The sequence below is a fragment of the Dermacentor andersoni genome, chromosome 1, assembly GCF_023375885.2.
Source record: "Dermacentor andersoni chromosome 1, qqDerAnde1_hic_scaffold, whole genome shotgun sequence".
Lineage (NCBI taxonomy): Eukaryota > Metazoa > Arthropoda > Arachnida > Ixodida > Ixodidae > Dermacentor > Dermacentor andersoni.
The window spans coordinates 193,402,420-193,430,374 of NC_092814.1; the positions used below are offsets into that span (position 1 = coordinate 193,402,420).

Genomic DNA, 27,955 nt, shown 5'->3' on the forward strand with positions numbered 1-27,955 from the left:
TTTGCATAAAAGGTCAAATTTCAATACAATGAAATTTCGATATAACGAAGCAAGTTGCCAGTTTTACCTACTTCGTTATAGCGAGGTTTAACTGTATGTGGCCGCACCGTTATGTCCATTATCCATATACTTGAAAAGCGCATCATCTTGTGGCGTGACCCCATTCGTATGTTGATTGCCTAGACAGATTTTGTTGCTGCAATTTATTAAATCTAATAGCACACTGTATAGCACACTGTAACAGCTTCTATATGGCATAATGTGATGACCAGGATGTACAGGTAATCATTGTAAACAGGAGCCGGCATTATCAGATTATGAGCAGGGAATTTCCCTTAATGGCAAGTCTGGACACATCCAGCTTTGCAGCAGATCACATGTGCAAGATAGCGCTGGCTCTTCTCTATGTGCTGTCAGCATAAGTTCAAATGCAAAAAATTTCAAAACTAGATGAATGAGTTGTTCCATTTCCAGGTTCACTTGCATTTTTAACAGTGGCTTAATTCAGACTCCAAAACGTACATTTGGGCCTACTACATCTTTAGAAACTGACTGTAGAGCGATTACACATCAGACTTTCATGTAATTACATATAATAGGCATTATAATCAGTTATTTCAATTTATGCTAATAGTAGCTGAATAGTGCATCAGCAGCACTTCTTCAGGCGCCAGCTGCCTGCACATTTACTTTGCAATGGACTTACTTGTACAAGATTGGCGTTCTGAAGCAGAAGTTAAAATTCTATCCATGTGTCGGCATGCACAGAATTATCCTTCTTTTTTGATTGGTTCATTTGTAATTACTGGGGCCATATTTTGCAGTGATTCATCACATTTTTTCATTCCTACCTTTCCTCATGTGCTTGGACAGTGCCACATCACCGTTATCACTTAGACTTGCCACTCGGCATGACATTTGAGAAAGCAATAAAAATGAAAAATGACATGGATCGTCAAAAGATATGGCCTTGGTTTTCAAGGAGGTCATCCAGCTTTTGCTTGTGTGAACTCATCCTTTTTTTGCTGCAGGTATCTAGATCGCATCATTAGGAGGAGTGAGCTGGAAGACTTTTCAGCGCTTTTGCAGTCACACCAAAAGGCGACAATTGCCGATGGTGAGTCAAACATCATGGGAACATTCTCCTAACAGTTCTATTTCTTTTTCTTTGGTCCCTTAAAAAATGTATACAGTCGCCGACTGTTTATTCGGACCTGACGGGGACTGTGGAAATGTCCGAATAAACAGGTGTCCGAAAAAGCAGATTAAAAAAAAGAAATCCTTTATTTCCATGCACTTATTCGGGCTCAGCAGTAGGCTTGGAAGAAATCGTAAATGCATGTTGCACGCTGTTCCGTTTATGCGCAATCAGATCAGCCTGAATCTCGGAGGGGGTCTTGCGGTCACTATAGGCGGGTGAAAGCACAGTCACTGCTTGTACACGCTCCACATGCGACGGCAGCATAGCACATGGTGTGTCATCTTCCGACTCAAAGTCATCGTCCAGCGGTGCAGCAGAAACCTGACGAACGATCTCGTCGTCGTCGAGTTCTGCGCATGTCAGTACAGCAGTGTCAGCACCTGTGAGACGGTGTCCGGAATCGCAATGCAACCACTGCGCAGGTCTCGGCAGCACATTTTCAGCGTCAGTAGGTAGCGCATTGGAAGGCGACAAATCCTAGGCTTCCCGGCACCCGCTTGCCGGCATTCCCCAGCACAGTCCGCGCGGGCAGTGTCGGCGCCATTAGACGCTTGATGCAATGTTTCCGTATGCCGCATTAAATCACCGCAACCTCAACACAGCACACAAAGAAAACACCATCACGCCGACACCAGTCGCACAAAATAAAAACGTGGCCTACTCGCAGCATACGCACGAAGGAAGAAACAAATCAGCTGCTGGATTGTCTTGACATGGCTTACTAAGCTGAGACCAGAACTGATGTAGCCACTCTATCGAACCAGGAAGAAATGATGATGATGAGTGGGGATTTGCAGTAGCACCACTTCAAGGGGCAGCAAGGTGGCTTCGTTCAAAACAAAATTGGTGGTCAGCAAGTCGAACCATGCACTGGTAAGAGTCTGTGCATGGTGCAAGTGCCCTCGATCGAGTTGGCTTTAGGAGTGTCCGAAAAATCAGACGAGAGGTTGCAAGGTGTCCGAACTTTCAGTAGTTGTTATACATTATGGCCTATGGGGAGAATGGCGGTGCCGCGAAGTAGACCGAATAATCGAGCATGTCCGAATTTTTGGAGTCTGAAAAATCAGTCGGCGATTGTAATGGCGTTCTGCTGTATACAGTGGAACCCCGTTCATACGTTTTTCACCGGACCGGGGAAAAAAACGTAACAGCCGGGAAAACGCAACAGTGAGGAAAGCTCCGAAAATGAATGAAAAAAGTGCAGCTTCAACTATAGACAATTTATTTCCACAGAGTGCGCTTAGGTCTTAAAAAAGTCTAGAATGGTGGCTTGCCGTTTCTTTCGCTCGCTATAAATCGCCACACGTTTCTCAATACCCTGGAAGGCCGCATTGCTGTCAGCGTCGCTGTGAGGTGCGACGTACCTTCGGAGGAGGTCCAGAGCCGCGACGGCTTCTCCAAAGCTAGGATTTGGCAACTCCCCGGCATCATGCGGCTCGTGCTCCTTGTCGTCACTGTGCCAAGGCAATGGCAACGGACGAACGAATATCCGCGGGAAATTTTGCCCTCTTTGGCGTAATCATGCTAACGTGCTAACGATTGTTTAGTATTGCTGCGGAGCGCGCGCGTCCGAGCAGCCCGGTTGCGCGCAGCGCGGCGTGGGAGAAATGTAAACAAGAAAGGAGAGCAGGCCCGATAGGCGGAGCAACGCTACGAACAACGCCAACTTCCGGTTTCACTTTAGCTTCACAAAGAGTGACGTCAGGGCCTCTCCCGAGTTTCCTTCCTCCGTGAGTCGACCCGTCCAACAACTATGCGGTGACCGTAATCACAGTGATGATAGTAAGATCATTTTTCACGAATGGCCACTTAGTGGCGGCCTCATGCGGCCTCTCAAACTGGCGTGCGGCTTCTTGCAGCCAGTTCCATAGCCAAGCCCGGCCAAGCCCAGCCAAAACTCGTCAAAAGCCAAAATGGCGGTTGGAGCGCGTTGTCTACTTTAGCCCAGGCGGGTTCGGGGTGCTAAGTTGCGACGTATTAGCGGGAACGTTTTCACAGCTACAACGTAACAGCAGGGTTCCTTATACATTGGATCCTATGGAAGCTATGCCGGGACCGGATGAAAACGACGTAGCAGCCGGGAAAACGCAGCAGTGAGGAACGTAACAGCGGGGTTCTACTGTATAGAGAAAAGAATCGCGCAGAAACCGAAAGCAGTTGTGCAAGTGTTACAAAAGTGCAAAAGCAAATGTACAGAACAAGAAGTATCTCGTATAGCAGAGTGTCACACATCTGTTTATAAGTAGTACTCTGCATTTTCATCACCGTGTGCCTTCTGGTAAAGAAATTTCTGGTTCAGGGCAAGTGATGGGGGCCAAGATTACGCATTTGAGTCCTTACTCTGGATTTTGGCTGCCTCAGCGATTGACCATGTGTGGCACTTACTTTCATGCAGTTCTGCAAATGCTGGGCCACTTGCGCCAGTCTGTGCTGATTGGAATTTGTTGCTCCATACTGCTCCAGAAGGGTCTTTTTCACCTAAATTGTGCCACTGTTGTGCCATGACATAGTTTCGGCGGTGTGAAAAGTGGGAAGCTACCACGCAATACAACACAAACCTGCTGCTGCATTCATGGGCTGCATTTGTTCAGGGCGTTTCAGCCAACGAGACTGCCGTTATGACAGCCGACAGAATCGAATTGATTCCTATTTTTATGCGCTAGCCGTGAGATGTGCGTGAAGTTACAATGAGTTGGGTGGCCATGATGGCTTTGCGACTGCATGGTATTGCACGATGGTGCTCTGTAGACAAAAAGGTGATCAGTGTCCACTGTACTTATTCGTTGTGCTTCCTTGCAACGTTACGAGTTGAACCGTATTACTTTTTGTTTTCTTGAGAATTTGAGGTCATTGAATTTAGCATCGGGCATTGTAATCATATGCACGGTGATTGAATATGTAGACCGTGGTTCATGCTGTTCGCATACGTACCAACTCTTCCGAATTTTCTGTAAAATGTATGAATTTCGAGCAGTCTTACGATTTTACGAATCTTGCTTGAAATTTTACGAAAATCATTTTATTACGAAAAAAAAACATGAAAATCTAGTAAACCTACACCCTGGTACCTTGTGCCGCCACGATAGGGCAATAGATATGTGTGGTATCATCAGCAGCTGCAAGGTTGTAGTGACTTCTCTCGTCTACTAGGAGGGTCACGAATCCATATCCAAAGCTCGCTAATGCCGATAGCGCCTCCGCAAACCTGTTGCCAGGCAGTTGCCTTTGTTCGCACGGGCGTGCGGGTTTGGACTTCAGTCAGCTTCAGTCACTGCAGTGTTGGCCTCGCCTTTTGTGTGACTAGATGCCGCGTTGGACGCAGTGCAACTCCGGCCTGTAGTGGCTTCGTAGTGCAATGGCGGGCTGGAAGTACTTTAAGCCCCGAAAGTACTTCCCAGTGTTTTTTTAAATCGTACATGGCAGAATTTCCGTGCTTGGTGCCATCGAAGAAATGGGAGAAGTTTGGATTCTGCACCACGTGTGCCTGTGAAGTGAACATCTCGCATGGCGGCAAGTTTGACATCAAGGTCCACATTGCTTCGAAAAAGCATCAGGGATACGTGCAAGCCACGGACAGCCAACCAAGCTTAGGAAGTTTTGTATGCAGCGACAACGACCTCAGTGTGATTCGTGCAGAATGCTTCTTCACGGCATTTTTAATTGAACACAACATCCTGCTGAGTGTCAGCGATCATGCCGGACCGCTTTTCCGGATGATGTTCCCAAGTGTGAAGAAGCAAAACGCTGCTCCTGTGGACGAATAAAGACGACATCAATTGTTAGGGAAATGGCCGCCAACGCGGAGACTCCTTTGCTGGATGCCCTAAAACAGCAAGTATTTTCGATCGCTGTGGATGGCAGTAGCAATAAGGATACGCAGCTTTACGCTATTGTTGCGACATATTTCGTTAAAGAAACGAGCAGAATCGAAAGCCGCCTTCTTTGCATCAGGACAATCCAATGGGAAATGACGGTTCACAAAATTTCAAATCTGGTTCTGGACAAGATGAAGTGTCAGAATTTGCCTGTTGGAAACCTGTTGGCTATGTGTTCGGACAATACCAATCTCATGATCGGCAAGAAAAACAGTGTTTCTACTGTATTGAGAGGGCCTCAACCAGGTTTGATAAGGGTTGGTTGCCCGTACCATCTCATCAACTTGGCTGCCCCAAAAAAAAGAGCTTTGTGTCTTCCTGTAAAGGTTGATGAAGGTTTTGGTTGACATTCTCTCTCTCTCCCTCTCTCTCTCCCCCCCTAGAGAAAAGCTCGACTTAAACGGAAAGATCGACTTAAAGAGTTCCAAAGAATGCGTGATGCCGAGGTCAGGAAGATGTTGAAGCATTCGCTGACACGATGGCTGTTGGGAAAGTGTTTGAATAGGCTGCTCGACCAGTGGGAAGCACTACTCAGCTTTTTTTATCTGAAACAAAGCAGTGCAACAAGCAGAGCTTGTTTTTGTAGTCATATCAAATTCCAAAAACTTCCTCACAAACCCCCAAGAGCCCTGCACTGACCCCAAAGTCTGCTACACATCTTCACAAGACTGCTGCAGGCCTCGTGAAAGAAAGCACTGACGACGATGAACTCTCGCTAAAAAGGAAAGGAGCTCATTCTGGACCCCAAGTAAAGAAACTGAAACTTCATACCAAGGATTCTGGGGAAGCCAGTCACGTGATTCGTGAGGAGCGCCTGTTTTATTTTTTGTGTCATTGGAGCTAAACTGGGCACGCTGTCTTTTTCTCGAACATGTTGTACCGCTTTTTGAGAAGGCAAACTGCCTTCTTCAGACACAGGCTCCTCAGATTCATGTACTAAGGGGCCTCTTGAACCACCTCTTCGAGGATCTCCAGAGTAGATTTGTGTGCCCAAGTGTTGTCAAGGCATGTCATTCATTGCGGAAGTTGACTATGGAGCTGCAGAGAACCAGAAAGGTGATAAAGACATAGTCATTGACAGCACAACCTACTCTGTGGTTGAGACACTGAGCTGCATTGAGAGAGAGCAGTTCTTCTCTGCTGTACGTCTGCACTTAACGGCAGCATGCGAATACATTCGCCACAAATTCTTGCTAGAAGACTTCAATCTCAAAATGGCTGAAGTTGCTCAATTTCAAGCTCTGGAAACTGCTTCATTCAACAGCTTACGTCATTTTATTATGGCGTTCCCTGCTATCCTACCCCAGCAGAGCAGCAAATCAAAAGAAGAAGCAATCGACACAATCGAGTTTGCCCACTTGCAAGCATATCAGGTTCCAGCCAACATATTGAATGAGCCAAGGTGCGACATGCAGTGGTCGCAATTAGGAAGCGTTCGAAGTGTCGACGAATCGCTCAGGTTCCACAGAACTTCAATGGTTATGCTGGGTATTCTCTCCATTCCCCACAGCAATGCTGAATGTGAGAGAATATGGAGCACTGTGAACAAAACTCGAAACGGAGTTTCGCTCATCTGTCTGTGAGAAAACACTCAAAAGTCTGCTGGCGGTCAAGGGGCACCAGAGTGGCACTTGCTTTGAGCAAACCTACGCTGAGAAGTTTCTGAAGTAGGCAAAGTCGGCAACAGTAAAATCATTGCAAAAATAAATTGTGTCCCAGTGGAGTTTTCGCTCTTTACTCTCCAAGTCACGGATTTCACTTGCGGCTGTGAAAATGTGAGTAAGCTTGTAGCAAAAGGTAAATCCCCTAAAAAAAAAGTGCTGCTGTGCACCCCCCCCCCCAGTTGCTGCAGTAGTTTTACCAATTTCCAAATCTTCAAGTTGGCAAGTATGATACATGTGCCTTTGGTATAGCTCGTGGTAAAAATATTACAGTGAAACCTCGTTAAACCGTAGTCGGCCAGAGCTCGGAAAAAGTACGTACTAAACAGTAGTACTGTTTAACCGAAATAGCATGAGATCGCCCACTTACCTGTCAAAAACGGAACTCATAGAGAGTGCGATGAAAGGGGAAAGAACATGCAGTATTTATTCACTTCGCACGACATAAGTGTTATTTTCGTTTGATGCCGCGGCGGCCTAGCACGACGACAGCAGCCTCAAACTTACTCAAGCTGCGTGCCAGTTTCTCAGCCAGCCCCCCTCCTCTCGGCAAACACTCGCACGGCAGATTCCTCGTTGGCGTTACATATTCTCCGTGCACGCGCGCACTAGTCTGCATAAGTCCCGGGGCGCCAGAGCTCAAAAAAAGTACGTACTAAACGGTAGTACTGTTTAACCGAAATAGCATGAGATCGCCGACTTACCTGTCAAAAACGGAACTCATAGAGAGTGCGATGAAAGGGGAAAGAACATGCAGTATTTATTCACTTCGCACGACATAAGTGTTATTTTCGTTTGATGCCGCGGCGGCCTAGCACGACGACAGCAGCCTCAAACTTACTCAAGCTGCGTGCCAGTTTCTCAGCCAGCCCCCCTCCTCTCGGCAAACACTCGCACGGCAGATTCCTCATTGGCGTTACATATTCTCCGTGCACGCGCGCACTAGTCTGCATAAGTCCCGGGGCGCCAGAGCTCAAAAAAAGTACGTACTAAACGGTAGTACTGTTTAACCGAAATAGCATGAGATCGCCCACTTACCTGTCAAAAACGGAACTCATAGAGAGTGCGATGAAAGGGGAAAGAACATGCAGTATTTATTCACTTCGCACGACATAAGTGTTATTTTCGTTTGATGCCGCGGCGGCCTAGCACGACGACAGCAGCCTCAAACTTACTCAAGCTGCGTGCCAGTTTCTCAGCCAGCCCCCCTCCTCTCGGCAAACACTCGCACGGCAGATTCCTCGTTGGCGTTACATATTCTCCGTGCACGCGCGCACTAGTCTGCATAAGTCCCGGGGCGCCAGAGCTCAAAAAAAGTACGTACTAAACGGTAGTACTGTTTAACCGAAATAGCATGAGATCGCCCACTTACCTGTCAAAAACGGAACTCATAGAGAGTGCGATGAAAGGGGAAAAAACATGCAGTATTTATTCACTTCGCACGACATAAGTGTTATTTTTGTTTGATGCCGCGGCGGCCTAGCACGATGACAGCAGCCTCAAACTTACTCAAGCTGCGTGCCAGCTTCTCAGCCAGCCCCCCTCCTCTCGGCAAACACTCGCACGGCAGATTCCTCATTGGCATTACGTATTCTCCGTGCACGCACGCACTAGTGCTGCATAAGTCCCGGGGTGCCTTTTTCATTGCCGGGTGCCGGAGTTCGGAAAGCTTTTCATTTGGAATACTTATGTTATCGCGCCCCTGTTCTCGTTGCGACGGTTGCATTCACGAGGCTGACGTAACGCGCAGCTTCTGCCACTGTCGGGCCTGAATCACGCGTGCTGTCGCTTTCCGTGTCGTCCTCATCACTGTCGCTAGTCTACACTTCGGCAACAACAGAGGCAACAATGGCGAAAAGTCGAACCTCGTAGCCCACATCTCTTCGCGTTCGCAGCAGCGCTGCCGAGCAACTTCGCACTCCAAATGCCACACACTGTAGTCAACAGCAGATCCATGTCGCGGGCCAGCGCCGACTTCTTCGTGTCACGTTCGATAGCATGGACGATGTCTAATTTTTCTTCTATGCTGAGCACCCGGCGTCTTTTTTATCCAAGCTTCGGCATGATGCGAGTCCTCGCTTGCCCGACGCCACAACGCTCTCTGGCACGGCGTCGAAATGATGTTGATGTTGATGCGGCTTCACATGCAAACGCACAGGGCGCTTGGAGGCCGTTGTACCGATCTCTGAGGCTTGTTCTGCCGGACCGCCCGGTGGAGACGACGCACCGCCATGTTTGCGCGACGAAAAGTGAAAACGCTAGGTTTTAACCGATGCGTACGCAATAAGCTGGCACGGTTTATGCAGATACAAAATACATTATGTTCAATGGCCGCTGAGTCGGGGAATTGACTTTACTACTTTTAAACCGAAACTACTGTTTAAGCGGGTATGGTTTAACAAGGTTTTACTGTATACGGATCCCACACACTGTGGGAATTGATGTAAGCAAAGCTTTCTGGGCTGTTTGCTTTGATTGATGATTATTAGCGGTGATGTTGATGGCGAATGTTTCATTTCTTCTACGTTTAGTCCAACACGAGAGACCTGAATGGACATTAAATGTTACCTCGTGCACACCACTGCTGTTTGTCTGCGTAGTGCACAGAACACACAGGGAGAAGTGTTTCCTTAAGGCGTTGTTGTGCGCCATACTTCATAACATCTGAGAGGGTTGAGCATGGTCATTGCCTTGCATGTCACATCGCATCGTGGCAGAAGTATTATACTTTAATTGAATTATGGGGCATGCTGTGGTGGCGGACTCCGGATTAATTTTGACACTATGGTGTTCTTTAACGTGTCCCTAAATCTAGGTGCACGAGCGTTTTTTATTTCGACCCCATTGAAATGTGGCTGCCACTGTCGAGATCACACACGTGACCTCGAGCAATGCTGTAGCCGCAAAGTTACTGCGGCGAGCACGGAAGTCTTGATCTGATGTGCGACCGCTTCCGTAGTGTCGCCTAGACCTTACGGTGTGCTTTAATGCGGCTCTGTTTCTGCATGTCCTGTCTAAGTTGTCCGCTTGACATATTTGAATGGTGTTTATTTTTCAGAAATAGCACAAACATACTGTACCATACCTTGAACTTAAATTTGTCCAGTTTGCCCACAACCGCTGTCGTGTGTACAGCAGTAGCATTTCCTTGTCTTCCGTTTCGCGGCTGCGTCTGTTCTACCCTTTCTCTGACCCCTCTTCCTACCTCCTTCCTACCATTCTATCTAGCTTCCCTCTGGACTTGCACGTTAGTAGAAAGGTACGCACTGCAGTTTCTGCAATGCCCTTGCAAGGGGTCACGGATAATTGAAGCTGTCAAGAGGCTAATGTGGCGACGTCCAGGGAGCTCCATAGGATTGTATACACATGTGTACACAATCCACATGCTATGAACCACCCCCCGACGCAGTGTGCCAGACAGCAGCAGCATCAGCAGTGGGAAAAGCGAAGAAAGAGGCAAACAAAGCTTCACTTTAAAAGTTGAACACGAATGAGCAAGTGACCTAGCCCTGTACGCCTTGTCCTGCGAGTGCATATCAGTGGCACAAGAACATTACGTGTTTGCACCACTGATTGTGGCTCATAAAATGAAATGTAAATGTGTGGAATATCAAACCTACGAAGTGGTCCTTCCTACATTATAAAGAAAATTTTCTGCTGCACTCATAGATTATCTACATCAATAGCAAAAGAATCCCTCTTACTATGAAAAGAGGCTTGATAAGCCAGAAGAAACATACAAACAAAAGACAAGTGGCCTTGGAGTTCCCGTCCCAGCTCGCCGTGATGTCATAGATTTTGATGGCGACTGTTTGGGCCTAGATAACTGTTCATCAGTGAAGTGGTACTATATTTCATTCAAGAAGAGCAGCAGACTGCTTAGCAAATTTCAGTAGTTTTTACAGGTCCACAATGGCCTGAGTATGAAAAAGTACTTTGAAATCTGTGACATCATGCTAGTGCTAATGTTTCGGCGCAAAATTTAACAAGGGAAACTGTGACCTTCATTTGCTCCTCTAATAATCTACGTATTACCATGAAATCAAAGAAAATTGAGTTTTGAAAGAATATTTCATGTAAACTTATTTAGTGCTTCTCTCTATAGCGTCCCTTTATAATGTTCCTTGCACGGTTTTGCAGAGCGCCGTCAGTAGCATGTCGTTGTTAATATATGCTTGCCGGTGCCATCGTGGCGTTTATTTTGCACCGTTTATTTTGCTCCTAGTTCTTAAGAGGAAATGATCATGTAAACTAAAGAGAAAACTAAACTATATTTCGTTTTTCTGTGTGCGCTTTCGTGGAAACCTTACACCTGCTCCAAACACAGCAGTAGGTGCTCCAAAGTCGATTTTGTCTGCTCCAATGGCTGCTCCAGAACACTCAAGGGCATTTCCACTGCTATGCAATAAAACCTGAATGTTGTCGAAATATGGCCTACTTCCACATTATGGCAGTCACTGGCAGCCTTCACTTTTCTGTGCCTTACTAGAGTGCTCGCAGAGCTGCTCAGTGAAGAATCGCTCTTTCTGCCTATGTACACTCTGGTGCAAGAATGGGACCCTATAATCGGTGCACTCTAGAACCTGTTCCTGTGTTTGGTGGTGCGTTTTTCTGTTTCCGCTATCGCAGACATTTGACAGCACAATTTTGTGTTCTCTTAATCTTTTCTGCACTAAATGTAGTAATTATGGTAGCCAATGCACGTTTAAGTTAACTGCCTCACACATCGAGTTCTATGCAACTTAGTAGGTCCATAATGACTGTTTTGAATTAGTTAAACTTCGATATACTGAACTTCAGTGTAATGAAATTCGCTATCTAACGCTGTGTTTAACTTTTTATAGCTTGTCTATAGAACACCATGTAAATAGAACCTCAATATAATGAAATTTCATTTTAGCTGCAAAGTAATGTTCCGCAGACGCAGATGGTCATATCATTGAATTATAAGCGGCTGGTTGCGAATGCACCTCTCTCTCAAATTGCAAGACCAAGAGCGACCGCCGAAGCAGAACAGCGTCATGTTTAGTATAATGTCCAGGTGTGATTAAATCCTGTCACACCCCGCACGCTATATGCTTTGGGTGTGAATGAAAGCGTGCAAGGGTGAGCCGAGGATGTTGGCTTTATGAGCGCTGTCTTTCCACGTGAACAAGGGGAAAGACGGGAGCGAGTTCGCGGAAATACGATCAAGCACGTGCAAGGTTGGGCAGGTTAGCGCACATCTGTTCCAGCCCATGGCTGCGCATTGCCATCAGTGTGGGTGAGCTTATATGCAGCCTGCATGCCCTGTTTTAGAGGTAATCTGCACCATGTATAAAGATTGGGCGTGCCGAGATGGTGCAGCATCATGTGTGCTGTCTTTCCGTGTGCGTAGTACTGGAGGTTGAGTAATGTTGAGTTTTGGAGACTCGAAGCATTTGTTCCCTGCTGCTGGCGCTTTTCATGATAGTGGCATCTCACTGTGGAAGACACTATCAGCCGTGGGGGCGGAGTGCATGTGCAAGTGTGGATGGTGTCGCTTCGTACCACTGATGTGAAGACGTCTGCATGCCATGAAACCGTATATATCATCGCCGGCTTTCAAATTCAATGAAATGAATTTTTTTCCTATTCATATTTGCTTTTTCCTATTGCCCAATGATTCGGAAAATTTTGTGGCCCCCTCTGTGTAAGAAAAATCCATCGGTGACTACTTATTTGCATAAACGGTCAAATTTCCATATAACAAAGCCAATTGCTGATTTCACTGACTTTGTTATATCAATGTTTAACTACATTTTCAAATTCTAATTAATGACATTCAAGCTTTACAAGCTTTTACTTGCATTGATATTGTGGGGTAGGTGGCTTTGATGTGGGAATATTCAAATAATCAAGCAGGTTGAAGAAATCACTCGGTAACTATTCACCATTTTTGTTTTGGGAGAAGTGACCTTAATGCGGCTCTTTTGTACCTCTAAATGTATCTTATAAAGTAAGCATTTACTTCAGAAATACTGCAGCTGGCTTTTCTTAATTGTATCCTTTATGTATGTTATGATATGTACCATATTTGCATGGATAACATGCATACTTTCTTGTATTTAACACTCTGTTATGCAACGCCTCATACTTTATCCGAAGCCATGCTCCAAACATTGTAGGAGGGTATTCCCATTTTTCATTTCAAAATGCAGAGAACTGAACCACCACTCAACTGAGGAGAGTTTGCTGTTGAGCTAGTTCGTACATGATTCTAAAAACAAGAACAGCGCAACGAAAGGGACAAGTGAGACAAACACAAAGCTTTGTGTTTGTCTCACTTTCTTGTCCTGTTTCTTGCACTGTTTTTGTTTTTATGATTAACTGAGGTTTCGTTAGAGCCTGCCTATCTTTATGTACGCTGTGGTCCACTGTCAAACGGAACACTCGAGTTAGAAGTAAGTGTGAATTTTTCCTTCTGGCAAATGTACTATTGCCCAGCTTTGCAGCAGATAGCTTGTGCTTGCTGGCACTAGTACCTTTGTACATATCTGTTGTAAGAGTTGGGGTCGGGCATGTCAAAAAGGGTAGCTGGCCCATGCCGTCATCAGACTCTTCCACGCTAAAGACGTTGTTGAAGGGAGGAACTTGTTCGTATCAAGAACTAGAAGTACTGGGTTTAGTTACAATATCTACATGAGAAGTGGAGAATGTCACATCTCACCAGTCTAGCATGACTAAACTGAAGCACACACCAAGGAGCCTAAAACAGCTGCTTAAAACCCCTCTGTCCTCCCTAGATCCCTAGGCCAGGGAAACTGCCATCCAACCTTTGTCCAATTGCAGCATCCAAAGTCGAAGGACACGACGCATTGAGGGCGAGGGTTCACACACTCACTCCCGCACCTTTGTTTCACTGAACACAGAAAGGAGGGGGGCTTTATAAGACTGGCTGTCACGCTCAACTCAGGCTGGTGCGTCTTGGTTCCTGGGATGACCCCGCAGTTAACTGGGGCATTTGTCAAACGACCGTGGCAGTTACCGGAGTCCGTGAGGGAACGCCGTAGAACACCCTTTTCCAGGAGTTTTCTTGTTCCCATTGGTCCATGAAGGCAACAGTGGACCAGCTATCAATACTCGGTCCACCAAACGTGTCTCGCCTTGCGGGCGCCGGTAGTCTGTCCATGGAGGGCACTTTGTCAACTTCACGAAGCGATTCGTCGCAGTGGGCTAGGAGAGGCTAAAAGGTCACTACCCCCCCCCCTGCTGGCCGATTATAACACTGTGCAGTGCATTGACAGAGCTTCAGCAGGCACTTGCAGCTAGAGTGCCAGTAAAGAGCTGCACATTATAGGGTTCTCTTTAACAGCGCATCACATTGTACTTAGAGAGAGGGTGCATGCAGGTGGCAAGAAAGCAAAAGCACAACAATCATTAAAGGAGATGACTGTGCAAAGTAGTCCGACACAATTTGTGCCTGCATGGACTCACCTGTGTAAACTCATTTCTCAATGTCATCATCATCATCAGCCTGGTTACGCCCACTGCAGGGCAAAGGCCTCTCCCATACTTCTCCAACTACCCCGGTCATGTACAAATAGTGGCCATGTTGTCCCTGCAAGCTTCTTAATCTCATTCGCCCACCTAGCTTTCTGCCGCCCCCTGCTACGCTTCCCTTCCCTTGGAATCCAGTCCGTAACTCTTAATGACCATCGGTTATCTTCCCTCCTCATTACATGTCCTGCCCATGCCCATTTCTTTTTCTTGATTTCAACTAAGATGTCATTAACTCAATGTATACTCCTCTTAATCCTCAGGGTGGTACGGTATGGTCCTGTCAAATATTTCAAGCTTAGCGCAATCCATTACTGTAATTAATGCACTAGTGACCCATCAGGCACACATCACTGTTAGTGGATAGAGCTTCACACCATGCTAAAGATGTTCTTATTTAAACCCACAGTGCATTGGCATCAAATTGTTTGTGCCTTGACTTTTCCTGTCATTATTTTTTAACTCGTCTAAAGTCTCTCCTCACAATATAACCATGGTCTGGACAGTATATTCAAATACAGTACTATATATAATAGCTAAAGACACTACAAGATTATGGCAACTGTTGTTCTTTCAATCTGCACTCTGGCAAGGAATTTGTTGCAGTGTTTGAAACACACTGCAGTCATCAGTGCCGATCACTTGTTTTTTCTTCTTTCTCTGACCTCTTTACAGGAAGCACAATATTGGACAGGGCTGTAGTGGAGCACAATTTGTTGTCAGCCAGCAAACTTTACAACAACATCACATTTGAAGAGCTGGGTGCTCTACTGGAAATACCATCATCTAAGGTGAGCATCCTGTCACTATTATTTTACTGCCAGTAATTACTTATACGCTAGAAAATAGGCAAACCATGTTTGTCTGTTCATGCCTTCATTTGTTTCTCACACTTTGGCCCAGGCAACGCATAGTGTGGCTTAACGAAAGATATCCAACCTGGCATCTAACCAATAATGGTATGGTTTCATGGCAAGCATTCTAATCACTGCTCCAGAACTGCTTTGCGCAAGTAATAGTTGTAGTGGGTGCTGACAAACGCAAACAGTTTTTCATGTGGCTCACCTTGTGCAAGATAATATATGCTTGTGTTGCGCTGACAATCTCTGAGGCCATGGTCTGGGATTTACATCATATCAGCTAACCACCAGGTGCCCTCATCATGTGCTTGCATGCAATTTAAAGGCTCTTAATAGGAAAATTGAACAGTTACCAGCCCTATAGCATTGCCATGATTGGAAACAAACTTATATCCAATTTAGCTGAAGTGAAATTTCATTGAATTTCATTGAAGTCATAACATGAAACAGTTCTTTTTTAACATTATGAACTGCATCATTGCTGAACAAATTTGTTTTCCTTATTTATTTATTTATTTGCTCCTTATGGCCACATAATTTGGTAGCATAATAGACACAAGTGAGTTTGCCAAGCTCATCAGATCAGAGATATTGTTTTCAGCAAATGTAATGTTTCCCTTAACAGCTGCAAACAAATTATATTTTCAGCAAATGTCATTTTTTTTTCAAATTTTATTACATTTTCTGTGTAACAAGGGGCATTACAGGTCAGAACATTGCCAGCCATGCCTAGCTACTGCTGTTATATCCTCTTGTACCACTTCTTGGGTACATGAAGACATGTGCTCATTAAATAATCAGTCCTACTTATAATGATCCTGCTTCTAACAAAATTAAAAAAGAAGTCTGTGGGGGGCTATGGCATAATGTTGACCAGCTGGGGTTTAATGTGAACCCAACACACGGTACATAAGACTATTGCAATTTCCCCCCATTGGAATGCGGCTGCCGCTGGAGTGAATCGAACCCACGACCTCATACTCAGCAGTGCAACGCAATAGCTACTGAGCTACTGCACTGCAGTGGCTGCTTCCAATGAATGCTTGGCTGTTGTGAATTCATTGTGCGAGACGCAAAATGTGCATGTGAAAGAAATGGCAGTAAATTCCAAGTAAAATGTATCCTGATTTAAAAAATCTGTCAAACACTCCAGGTCCTGGTCACTTCATTGGAAAAGCGAGTCCCCTCTAAACACGTGCCACTTGCACTGGCACATTCAGCTGGGTGTTTTCTGGCAACATTTCCATGGTCACATAAATTACACTGCCATGTTGTCATCAACAGTTCATGTTTTGTCGTTTTGTTTTCAGATGTCTTGATCTGGGTCTTTAGGCTTAAGTTAGGGCATAAGTGCTTGACCATTGGCACATTCTATTGTGAGAATGGCCCACGCAGCCATTTGTACACCAGGTCCTTTATCATTCAGTGCCTTATAGAAAGTTCTGGAGATATTAAGGACGCCACTATAGACACCTTCACTCTATATGCTATGATGTGTGTATTGTCAAAATGAAAGTATTATTTGTTGAAATCAACAATTTTGGCTGTAGCCATATATCACAGAGATCACGATCTTGAATTAAGTGCTTTGGAGCAGAGCAGCACTTGTAGGTCAACATGTGTTTCTGCTTAAAGGGGCCCTGAACCACCTCACAGGTTTGGTGAAAGAACAGTCCGTGGATAGCATACGCTGCTGTGAACATCTCAGCCAAATTTTGCAGTCGTGCACAGCGTGTGGAGCTCACAAGCAAAGGACAAAGTCAAACGCTCTATTTTCAACAGCAGCCTGCTCCTCACTCTTTTCTGAACGCTTTATATCATAATATAGCAGATTCCCATGCATAGCTGACACCAATCAAAAAGGGTGTTTGGATCAGTACGCTCTACCTGCTGTCAATATGTATAATTATAACACAGTTTAATTTGTAAGTTAAAATCTACTTTCGAATTTCAATAATAATTTTGTACTTCCAGAAGAAGCCGACTAACGCAGATTAATAAGCTGAACTAAGCGAAAATCTGCTTTTGAATTGCAATAATAAGTATGTACTTCCAGAAGAAGCCAACTATCATCTGCTCACGCTGAGCTGCGGCTGCCCGCGTAGGAATTAAACCTTGGCCGCCCGGCTTATCAGTGTCTGGTCTCACTAATTTCGACTAGTTTTGACCACGCAATTAGCCTCGAACCACACGAAACTTCAGGTCAGACCACACGCACGCGCTCACTGCTGGCAGCACCTGGTTAGACGCCTTGGCAGACTTTGCTTCGTATCGAGCTATTGAAAGTGCTTCAAAATGTGCAAGTTGGATCTGGCTACTGTCCGTTAAATAAGCTGGTGCAGGACAAAGCTGGTCCGCACGGCGTAGCACAGCCAGACAGCAGGAGCGTATGAGCAATAACACACACTCAAGCCCTGTCGTGCACAAATCAAACGCTGCGCATATGCACTGCAGTTGCATGTTGCAGCTGTCTGCTACATATAGTAGATACCGCTGCCGCCACAGGGTGCCACAACGAGTCCGCTGGCTGAGCACACTGCAGCTCGCTGAGGACAGCCGAATTCGGCCTGCCATAGGCACCAAAATCAAATTTGAACTGCGCGCCACAGGGATATTCCGTAGGCAGAGCAGTGTTGTGGGCACACCCTGCTCTTCCGCAGCCTTGGCAGTGCAAGTCATTGAAGGAGCGGAAGTACCACGAACGGGGGATGCTTGATTGCCAATAACTACACTTCTGCTGAATGCATTAAAGCACTCTATGCAGCAAAGTATTTCTGAAATAGCCTATTTTAACTTCAAATGCATTTCTCCTCTTCGATAAAAAGTGATTCAGGGCCCCTTTAACAGTTATGAAGCTTTGGTTTCAGGGCTTATGCTGAACAAAACAAATATGCTTTGCTTATCTCTCTCTCTCCGCTCCCTCAAAGTTGTAACATTTTTTTTTCAGTTTTGTGCACTCTATGGCAGTCAGGTTAGTTACAAATGGGCTCCGTGCCTAATACGGCTTATTAAAGTTGACTTTATTCCATATTTGAGGTGTGTTGTTTCAGCCTGCTTCTTTGATGAAACAAACAAAATAAACATTCTTGCATCATATTCAATGTGCAGTTAGGCTAAATTGCTTGGTGTAATTGCAGAAAAAAGCTTTGCCATTGTATTTGTGTAAATATGGAAATGTAAACATGTCTTAAGCAGTATTTTTTGTCATTATCTTATTCATTTACAGTGTCTTCTTTTATTACAGGCAGAGAAAATAGCTTCACAAATGATCACTGAAAGCAGAATGAATGGCTACATCGACCAGATTGATTCTATTGTCAATTTTGAAAGTAAGTATATATTAATATTAAAGACAATAAAGGCATGTAACATTTAAATGTAAACAAACCTCGATATAACGAAGTAGGTAAAATTGGCAATTTGCTTTGTTCTATCGAAATTTTGTTGTATTGCAATTTAACCTTTTATGCAAATATTTACAGTCACCGATTGATTTGTCTTACACGAAAAGGGGCCACAGAATTTTCTGAATTACTGGGCAATCAAAAAAAGCAAATTTTAACGAGAAAACAGTTCATTTTTAAAGGATTTGGTAGTTGCAGACAAATGATGTGGTTTCATGCCAAGTTGACAATATTTTCACATCAGCGGTACTATTTTCACATCAGCGGTACGAATTAAGTGAAGCCAGCCATGCTTTCGCATGCGCTCTGCCCCCACAACTGATAGCGTCGCCTGTACTGGGATGATGCCATAATGAAAAGCGCTGGCAGCAGTGAGCGAATGCTTCGCTTCCCACTCCAGTGGGCCACTGAAACTCGAAATTACGCAACCTCCTATACTAAACCCACGGGAAGACAGCTTACATGATGCCACGCTGTCTCAGCATGCGCACTCTTTGCACATGCAGCAGATTACCTCAAAAGCAGGGTGCGTGTCAGCCACGCTTAAACCGTGCGTAGCCATGGCCGAGACGCGCACCAACTTACTCCCCGCCCTTCACGTGCGCTTGATGGCGTTATCGCAAGCTCGCTCCCTCCCCCTCTTTCCCTTTATCCGCACGGGAAGGCGGATAAAGGTTAATTCCTATTCCAGCAGCCCGCCTGACGTCGCAGGCCACACCTTTTTTTTTTCTTTATATCTATCCAGCGGCTGTGGCTCTTGTCACGCAGCACACAATTTTAGAGGTGTGTTTGCAAGCAGCCGCATGCAATTCATTCATTTGACCATTTGGTCTGCGAAAGTTTCCATTTATTATCTCGGCATTCCTTTGCGGCAGCAGTGAAATTTGGTTATATTGAAGTTGCATACACACACACAGTTCGTTATATTGAGGTTTTAAATACAGTGTTCTATGGACAAGAGGTTATAAAGAGTTAAAAACTTTGTTATATCGAGAATTTTGTTATACAGTAAACTCAGTTGTACGAATATTTTAGAATAACAAACCTTTAGAAAATCCCCGGCAGTATTCGTGTGCATTCTATGCAAAAATTTTTAAATTAAACAAATTTCTGAATAGCGAATATTTCAGTTGAGTGAACTTGATCAGTGGACCTGGGCTCATTTTTTCACTCTGTTCAATGAAGTTTCGTGCTCTGCAGCGCTGGTGTAGCCAATGCCCGTAGCCCCCAAATCGCCCCTCTAGTGGTGGCTATAAGCAGTGTGACAGTGAATTCGTTACCTCTGCTGAACTATCAGTTCTGGAAATTGTTCAGTTTTGTCCCAAAGAAGATGTCATGTCAGAGGCAGATTCAAATCCTGTAATTCTAGCCGACGCTGTAGGATGCCTTAGAAAGTTGTGAGACTTCGTGTCTCAGCAACAAGCCATGCCAAAGGAAATGCATAAAAACAGACTCTCTAGACAGCTTTGTTACTTCTTGTGCTTTAAGAGCACAAGTGCAAATGAAAATTACTGTTCTTCTTTCTCTTTTTCTTTTTTTTCGAAGTGAGATAGGCAGCAATGTAACTGTTACGCACTTCGTATATATTGATGTACACCCGTGAGCAAAAGTATACGGACCACAGGGTCGCCAAAAAAACTGAATTTCTTCGTAATTAACACGCATAAACGGAAGCTGACAAGTGCCCTAGAAAATTAGTAATGCCAAGTTTCGACTGCAATCTTTGCTTTCAAGTTGCATTCGCAGACAAAGGAGAAAATTAGTTATATTGCGCAATCCCTGGTACATATACTTTTGCTTACGGGTGTACATAACTCCATAAATTGCAGTATACTCTTTTGACTCTGATGTCTGCTGCGCCCTATGCTGTTCCATGTTCTAGTGAATATTCAGTTTAGTGAACTTGCAGTTAAGTAAACTATTTCCTTGGGTCCCTTGATGTTCACTGAGGTGAGAGTTCACTGTATTGAAGTTCGTTACATTGAGGTTTAACTATCATTTATATATGTCATTTGCTTACTCTTGGGGGAGAGAGTAAGGTGTTGGGGCTCAATATTACAGTATAGCTTCATAAAATAAGATGTATGAGGAAGTGTTTTGTGTTTTGAATATTCAGATATATAGGCATATGTTGAATTTAATACCTCTGTTGCTCTGTGTGCGTGCAGAAAGTACACATGTGCCTGACGCGCATGCTCACTATGCCTTACAGGCCGGGAAATCTTACCATCGTGGAACCAACAGATACAAAGTCTCTGCTTCCAGGTGAACAACATCATAGAGAAGATTGGTTCCGTCGCACCCAGCTGGATGAGCCAGGCATTAGAAGAGCACATGGCCACTTAAATCAAGCACAAATTGCATCATTAAAAGGCTGTTTGATACTTAAACTGAATGTTCCGTGCTACACCTTTTTAGCTAGGACTGCAGTTCGGAGAGTAAAGAGCATAGAGTTGGAGACAGCTATATTGGACTTCCTCATTTGTTAGGTACTTGTACAGGTTGGTCCATTGTTAAAGGGACACTAAAGGTTACCAGAAAGTCAAGTTAAAGTGGTAGAGCAATGTTCTAGAACGTCTAAGGCGTCAATATAATCGCGAAGAGAGCTTTAGTAACCGAGAAATTGAGGTAAATGCATGACACGATTTGAGACCCCCCAGCAACATTCCGGTACTAGCCCGATGACGAAAGCACTCCTCATAATTTGTGTTACTAATACTCAACTACTCGTACTAGAAATATCATTTCATTCGATTATAAGACGGAAGAAAATGCTACTTGTCTACGTCTATTCGATTTTAAGAAAAAATAACGTTTTGACGTTACCCTTCAGTAGTATGGGTGGTCGAAAGGTTTCGTTTTCGCTCGACTCTGCGCGCTCGACTCTGCGCCGCGCACGCTTTGGAGTTTCAGTAGTTTCGTTATCGCGTCATGCTGTGCGGGTTCTGCTGGCTCGCGAAACTTTCATTTGGAACAAGCAGCGAGAATGCCACGTCCATGTGATATCGTGGGAAGCCCTCGTTGCTTTCCCGCTCCGGAGAGCCGGTGTCGAGACCGCCGTCGTAGAACGCAACGACGCCGGCTGCGCGAGCCCTCAGCAGCAGGTCGTGCTCGTCAGTGCTCAAATCGCTGAAGTTAAGCCCAGCATCGCGAGCCAATCTGTCGTTGTCAGGGTCCATTGCGACGAACGTCGAAGTTTGCGTCATAGAATGAAGTACCAGCTTATGGTCGCGCGTTTCTCCTTCCGCTAGCCACCTCATTCCCGCTTTCGCTCTGCTGTCGGCTCTGTCTTGGCTCTTTTTCTGGCCGCGCGTTTGCGTTTTGCGCAGAAAAGACGTAGCGCCGTCTGCGGACGCCGTTCTACTCACTGATGGCGCAACGTCACTATGAGACCGTGATGTCAGTACTCCTCGATCGGAGGGCGGGCGATTTGAACTGCGCTAGAGGTACGCGGACGCTTCAGAACGCATTTTCTCTTAAAGTAAGTCTCTCCTTGGCACGAAACAAGCGTTTCGAGGTTTCTGGGATGGTATTTCAACAGTCCACGTTGACTTAATAGTAACCTTTAGTGTCCCTTTAAGGAGAACACTCATTACCAAATTTTCCTTATTGGCATGTCTGAAAATGTCCAACTTTGTGGCAGATGACGTATGGAAGATGACGGTGGCTGTTGTCTGTATGCCTGCATAGTGCATTGACAGCACTTCTGCAGTCACCAGTAACTGCAGCACCAGCAAGGTGTGAGCTGGCTGCTTACATGTTCCCTACCTCTTCACTTGAGATGCTGTGAACAATTTGCTGGCAAAACTTTGCACTGACAGCTGAACCTAATAGTTGGCAGTATACAGTCTAATGTAATTTGTGCATGCATTAAAGTGGTAATGGCCACCTAGTTAAATTAGCTGCAATATAATGAAAGTGGCAAGCATTGATCAGCTCAGTTCTACCAAAGAGCTAAATGAATCTCGCTACATCCCCCCCCCCCCCCAGTCTCTAGATCAGGTTGGCATACTGAAATTTGCAACTCTTGCCTTGCTATTGCAAGTTCTTAATCCAAATGCGCTAGCATTAATAAATTAGGTAATTGTTATGGTTATTTGCAATAATAAGCACATTATAGAAGCGGGCAATTATAACCTTTTTTGAATATTGCAAACCTTGGCCAATTCCCCCTCATAGGTATGTGCTGTGTGTCATTAAAGAGGGAGTTTTAGAAGTAGCGCACCTAAACCTCTTTGTATACCAAAAACACCACGGCCCGCTTGCATTCTTTTGTATCCTCTTTGTCTTCTTTAGTACACCTCACTGATTGGCCACTGAATTTTTTTTCTGTAGCAATTTGTGCAGTGTGCGCTGGAGAGAGAGAGAGAAAAAACATTTATTTGAACCATCGAGGTGGTTGCTATGAGGTCGAGTGGGTGGTGTCCTCATTCCAGGACTCCACTGGCCATGGCTGCTCGACGTACTTGCTGGACGAGAGCTTCTTGTCCCGCCAGGGTATCGCCGGTCAGCTGTACCTCCCACCGCTCAAATGACGTGCTAGGCGTCTTTAAGTGTTGAGGTTTGCCCCCGCACCTCCACGAGATGTGGAAGAGTGTAGGGCGTGTGTCGCCGCACCAGGGGCAGATGCCGCGATATGTATGTGGGAACATTTTACTGTATTTGTGTAGGTTAGGAAATGTGTTTGTCTGAATAAGTCGGAGAGCTACGGCATCTTCAGTGCTGAGCTTTCTGTGAGGCGGAGGATAAATCCTGCGGTTGAGTCGCTGGATCTCGAGTCGGTCGCAGTAATTGGACGGCAGGGGCATGAAGGTAAATGGTGGGGATTGATGAGACGATTCGTCTTGCCCCGCTCGGTTGATTAGCGCTCGAGCTAGGGCGTTCGCCCTCTCGTTCCCCTCCAGACCCGCGTGGCCCGGCGTCCACGTGATTTGATGGTATTCTTGCAGCCTCGGGCCTAGAATATGAGCCGCCAGCAGCGGTGTTCGGCCGTTGGTAAAGTTACGGCAGGCCTGTTGCGAGTCGGTAACGACATGGGCTTCCCTGCCTACCCTGTCTTCTTGCTTTATTACTAGCGCCGCAGCTATGGTTTCAGCCGCAGCTGGAGTCTCTGCCCTTACGGAGGCCGCGAGAGTCAAGGAGTTGTCTCTCCCGTTCACGGCGGCTACCGCGAAGAGGCCCCCTACAGGGTACGCCGCCACGTCCACGTACGTTACGTACGGGTCACCCTTGAATTGTCGGCGCTGTCTGTCGACGCGAGCCTTGCGTCGTCCTTCATGGAGTTCATGGCTCATGTGCTTCGGTATCGGGTTCGCCTTGATCTTGCCTCTGACCTCAGGCGGGAGTGATCGTTGCCCATCGAGGGCACGGAGCTCCGTTGCCGTTCCGGTCCGGTGGAGGATGGCTCTGCCCGCCGCCGTGTTCTGTAGTCTGGCCTTTTGCGAAGCCATAACCGCGTCCGACAGCTCAGCGAAGGTGTTGTGGATCCCGAGGGCAGCTAACTTCTCGTTTGAGGTGGTGACAGGGAGACCCAGGGCCGTTTTGTACGCGCCTCTGATGATGGCATCGACTTGTTCTTGGTCGCGTTTGTTTAGCGAGTGATAGTGATACGGCATTCTATATGTGATTCTGCTGATCACCAGAGCCTGGACGAGGCGAAGCGTGTCCTCTTCTCGCATGCCCTTGCGGCTTCTTGTAATTCGTTTTATAATCCGCGAGATCTGGTTGGTGGCAGACCTTAGGGTTTGGATGGTGTGGGAGGCTTTCAGGTTGCTCTGGATCCAAAAACCCAGAATCCTAGTCTTATTGCCTTCCGTGATCTTCTGGCCCTCAAGATAGAGGTCGATAGGGCCGGGGGACTTGTAGATTCCTCCTCCGTGCACCCGGATCACCTCGGACTTTTCTGGCGCACAACGCATCCCGCTCGCTGCCGCAAATCTCTCCACGGCCGTCGCGGCCTCTTGAAGGGTCGCCTCTTTTCGCGCTAGGGAGCCCTTGGTGGCCCAGAGCGTGATGTCGTCTGCGTAGAGGGCGTAACCTAGGTCGGGGATCTTCCGCAGCTCTTTGGTCAGCGCTAGCATCGCGACGTTGAATAGAATCGGGGATATTATCGCCCCTTGCGGTGTTCCTTTGTTCGGTACGTCGATCGTATCCGATCGAGTCTGGCCTATTCCGATGGTTGCCGTCCGGCCCGTCAAGAACGATTTAACGTAATTAAAGATGCGCTCCCCGCAGCTGATGTCGTTCAGTCCCTTGAGAATGGCCTCGTGAGAGATGTTATCGAAGGCCCCTTTTAGGTCGAGTGCGAGCAGGAGATGTTCTCCTCCCTTCGGGATGCCCTTAAGAACTTCTTCCCTTAGGATTAGGAACGCATCTTGCGCAGAAAGTCCCGGCCTGAAGCCAAGCATGGTGTGCGGGAAGAGGTCACCGTCCTCTATGTAATGTTGGAGGCGGGTTTCGGTGACCCTCTCGTACAGCTTGCCGAGGCACGAAGTCAGCGAGATGGGACGCAGGGCGTCGATCGCGGGCTTCTTGCCGGGTTTGGGAATGGTCACGATTTCCGCGTGTTTCCACTCGTTCGGTACGTGGCCCTTGCTCCAGAGTTCCTCGTTTAGGTATTCGGTGAAGTCCTGGATGTGCATCGGGCTCAGGTTTCTAATCATGGCATTGGTGATTTTGTCAACTCCGGGAGCAGTGTTGCGCTGTGAGGCTCGTGCCGCGGCATACACCTCTTCCTCCGTGATGGGAGCGTCCAGTTCTGGTCTTGGGTCTCCTTCATATTTTAGAAGGCAGGGTTGTATGGGGTCGCTACCAAGGTATCTGGTTTTTAGGGTGTCAATCAGATCCTGGTCGTTTCCGGGGAACTTGTGAGCGATTTCTAGGAGCGTCCGACTGGTTGTCGATTTCGCCTTGTCGGGCTCGATAAGGCAACGTAGGATGGCCCACGTCTGCGCCGTACTCAGGGTACCCTTGAGCGAGGTGCAAAACTGTACCCAATTTTGCTGCGTCAGCTCGTTTGCGTAATTTCTGGTTTTGATTTGATACTGCAGAGGTGCTCACATCCTCATGGAATGCATAAGGCTTCAATCAAGCATCTGCATTGATCTTATCGAGATCACTCTCGCATTGATTTGACAGGACAGGTGCTGTCAGTGCGACGCACGAAAATAGGTCCATTATTGGACCATGCGTATTTGCACCCGCATTTCCGTTTACACGCAATAGCCTTTTTAGAGCGCAGCTCTTAAGTGCCCATTCCTGCGTTGAGCGTCGGCATCCCTCAGCGTAACTGAGCGAAGGATGAAAGACCAAACGCAGAGCGCAGCGGGGGCGAGAGAGCGTGGGGAGGAAAGCAGAGGAGAGTATGGCAAACAGGTGAGGAGGAAAGCACAGTGCCTTACGAGACTACAAAATGGCGCCATAGTAGCGTGTGCCGATGATGTCATTATGAAGGCATGCGGCAAGCGCTGGGCGAGTGCGTCCACTGATACCATATTGACCCTTTTCGCGAATCAGTTTGCTTTGGAGAAACGAGATGGCACTTACGGCGGTGCGTCGCACGTTGCATCAGCGAAAGCGCACGAATACAAAACCATTACTTCTGCCCTGCTTGTATGCGATCAGCTGTAGAAAAGGCAACTGGGTTTTCGCCAACGCACTGTGCTTCATTCATGCCGCAAAATGGGGAACGGTGGATCGAAGACGTGCAGTACTTAGCTGCAAAAATTGTGACCGGCAGGAATGGAGTGAATTTGTGGGTTCAAGTTCACGGAACGCTGCTACATAAGAACTGCCTGTGTTGCCGGCTCCTCACGACGCACGGCTTTCCTCGAGGATTTTAAAAGAGTGCACTTATCCACCAGCCTTGTATCACTAACCTCCATGGAAAGGACTTCAGCCCCAGAACGTCTGCACAAGTGAGTACCGCTCGTTATACGGCGACAAAGGGAGTAGTGACACTTATTGGAATATAGTAAGTTTCTCTCGTGTTATTTACTCGCATCCACCCCAGCTCGCGTGCAAACTTACACCCACTCCATCGCCAACGTATCAAGTGAACGGGTGCACTCGCGAATCAATGCGCCGAAGCATGGGTGACGGCGACTACACTGACGGCACGCTAATATGTTCGAAGCTAAACATTTCATAACGATCCACAGAGTGGCGAGTGACAAGCGATAAGTATTTTCTGCAAGCTACAAGCTATTGTGCCGACCATCTACGTTACAAGTCATGTGTGACACAAGAACAAATTATTGCAACTGAGCAAACCCGCGATCGATCGGGCAGAAAAACAATCGTATAGTGACAATTTGTAGTATTTGCTAAATAAAAAACGAAGAGTTAAGCACACTGATACTGATTCAATTCATAAGCGTAAAGTTAGAATAGCATGGAATACATTTTTAGCACCACTTTTAGTGCAAGCACCGTACGCGCTGCTCCATTTGGACAAAGCTTAATGATCTCCGAAAGCGATAACATGTCCTCTGAAGCTATGGCTAAAGCTTAGCATGTCGTCCACCCAAGCAAATCTGCGGAACATCGGGCCAACGCCTATGGCCAGTTAAAAAGTAGACTGCCTGATCTCGGTCATCTGGGTTGGTCCGGGCTTGGTTTTTGCAAGTGGCCAGCTAGTTTGCCGACCATCGGCAGGCGATCGGCAGACGACACCGAGCCGGCGTCATGACCGCCGGTTAAATCGTGACCGCATTCGGCCGACACATGAGCCGGAGACTTCCCCACGATGGCAACAGCAAGGCTTGTTCGTTGCCAGCGTTCTTTTGTTGGTATTCATTTTTAGGTTTTATTTTTTTAGTCACGTATACCAGGTGCTTTTTACAGCGAAGCTGTATATGGCTAGCTGATTTGACCATAAGTCCGTCTGTCGCCTGAATGCCGAAAACTCCTCCGGCAGAACCCCATGCGCAAAAAAACAAAAGGTGCGATTGCCTGCTCCAGTAGTGACGTCGTTGCTTTCCGTCGCAGCCGAGTGTGCGCGCAGCAGTTTCTATCTGGTTCCGAAATAGATAGGCCACACGTTATATGCATTGTACATACTCCAGAGGAGCAAGCAGCTTTCAATCAGCAACGCCGCGAGCAGAACCGGGAATGAGCTATAGTCGGATACAACTTTAGAAAAAAGCGGAGGCCCCGCCCAGATGACCGAAGTGCGACAGCCGATTGCCTCCACGACTAACATAGTCCCGCTCGAAAAATTGTGCTCCTGAAACGCGTAATTCTCGGTATAAATAAAGACTTTTGCATTTTGATGACTGGTTTAGTAGAGCTCTCGTGCTACAGCTGATGCCGGATAGCAACAGAAAAATAACCCCGTGCCTTCTACTACACTGCCTGTCGTCTGCTTTTTAGCGTCATTGCAAGTGATAAAAGTAGAATGAGCAGCTATGCCTGTCTTTTGCGCTTGTTTACATGT

At 46.4% G+C, this 27,955-nt stretch overlaps 1 protein-coding gene across 1 annotated transcript in view; it reads left to right on the top strand.

Annotated features, from left to right (window-relative positions):
• CSN4 (COP9 signalosome subunit 4) overlaps positions 1-20,909 on the top strand; it is a 49,652-nt gene extending 28,743 nt beyond the window's left edge. Inside the window, exons 9-12 of the mRNA XM_050194863.2 lie at positions 1,032-1,117; positions 14,931-15,046; positions 18,360-18,444; positions 20,732-20,909. Of these exons, the coding sequence (XP_050050820.1) occupies positions 1,032-1,117; positions 14,931-15,046; positions 18,360-18,444; positions 20,732-20,865 (421 nt within the window). The 3' untranslated portion in view covers positions 20,866-20,909. The remainder of the gene's footprint in view (positions 1-1,031; positions 1,118-14,930; positions 15,047-18,359; positions 18,445-20,731) is intronic.
• The last annotated feature ends 7,046 nt before the right edge of the window (positions 20,910-27,955 follow it).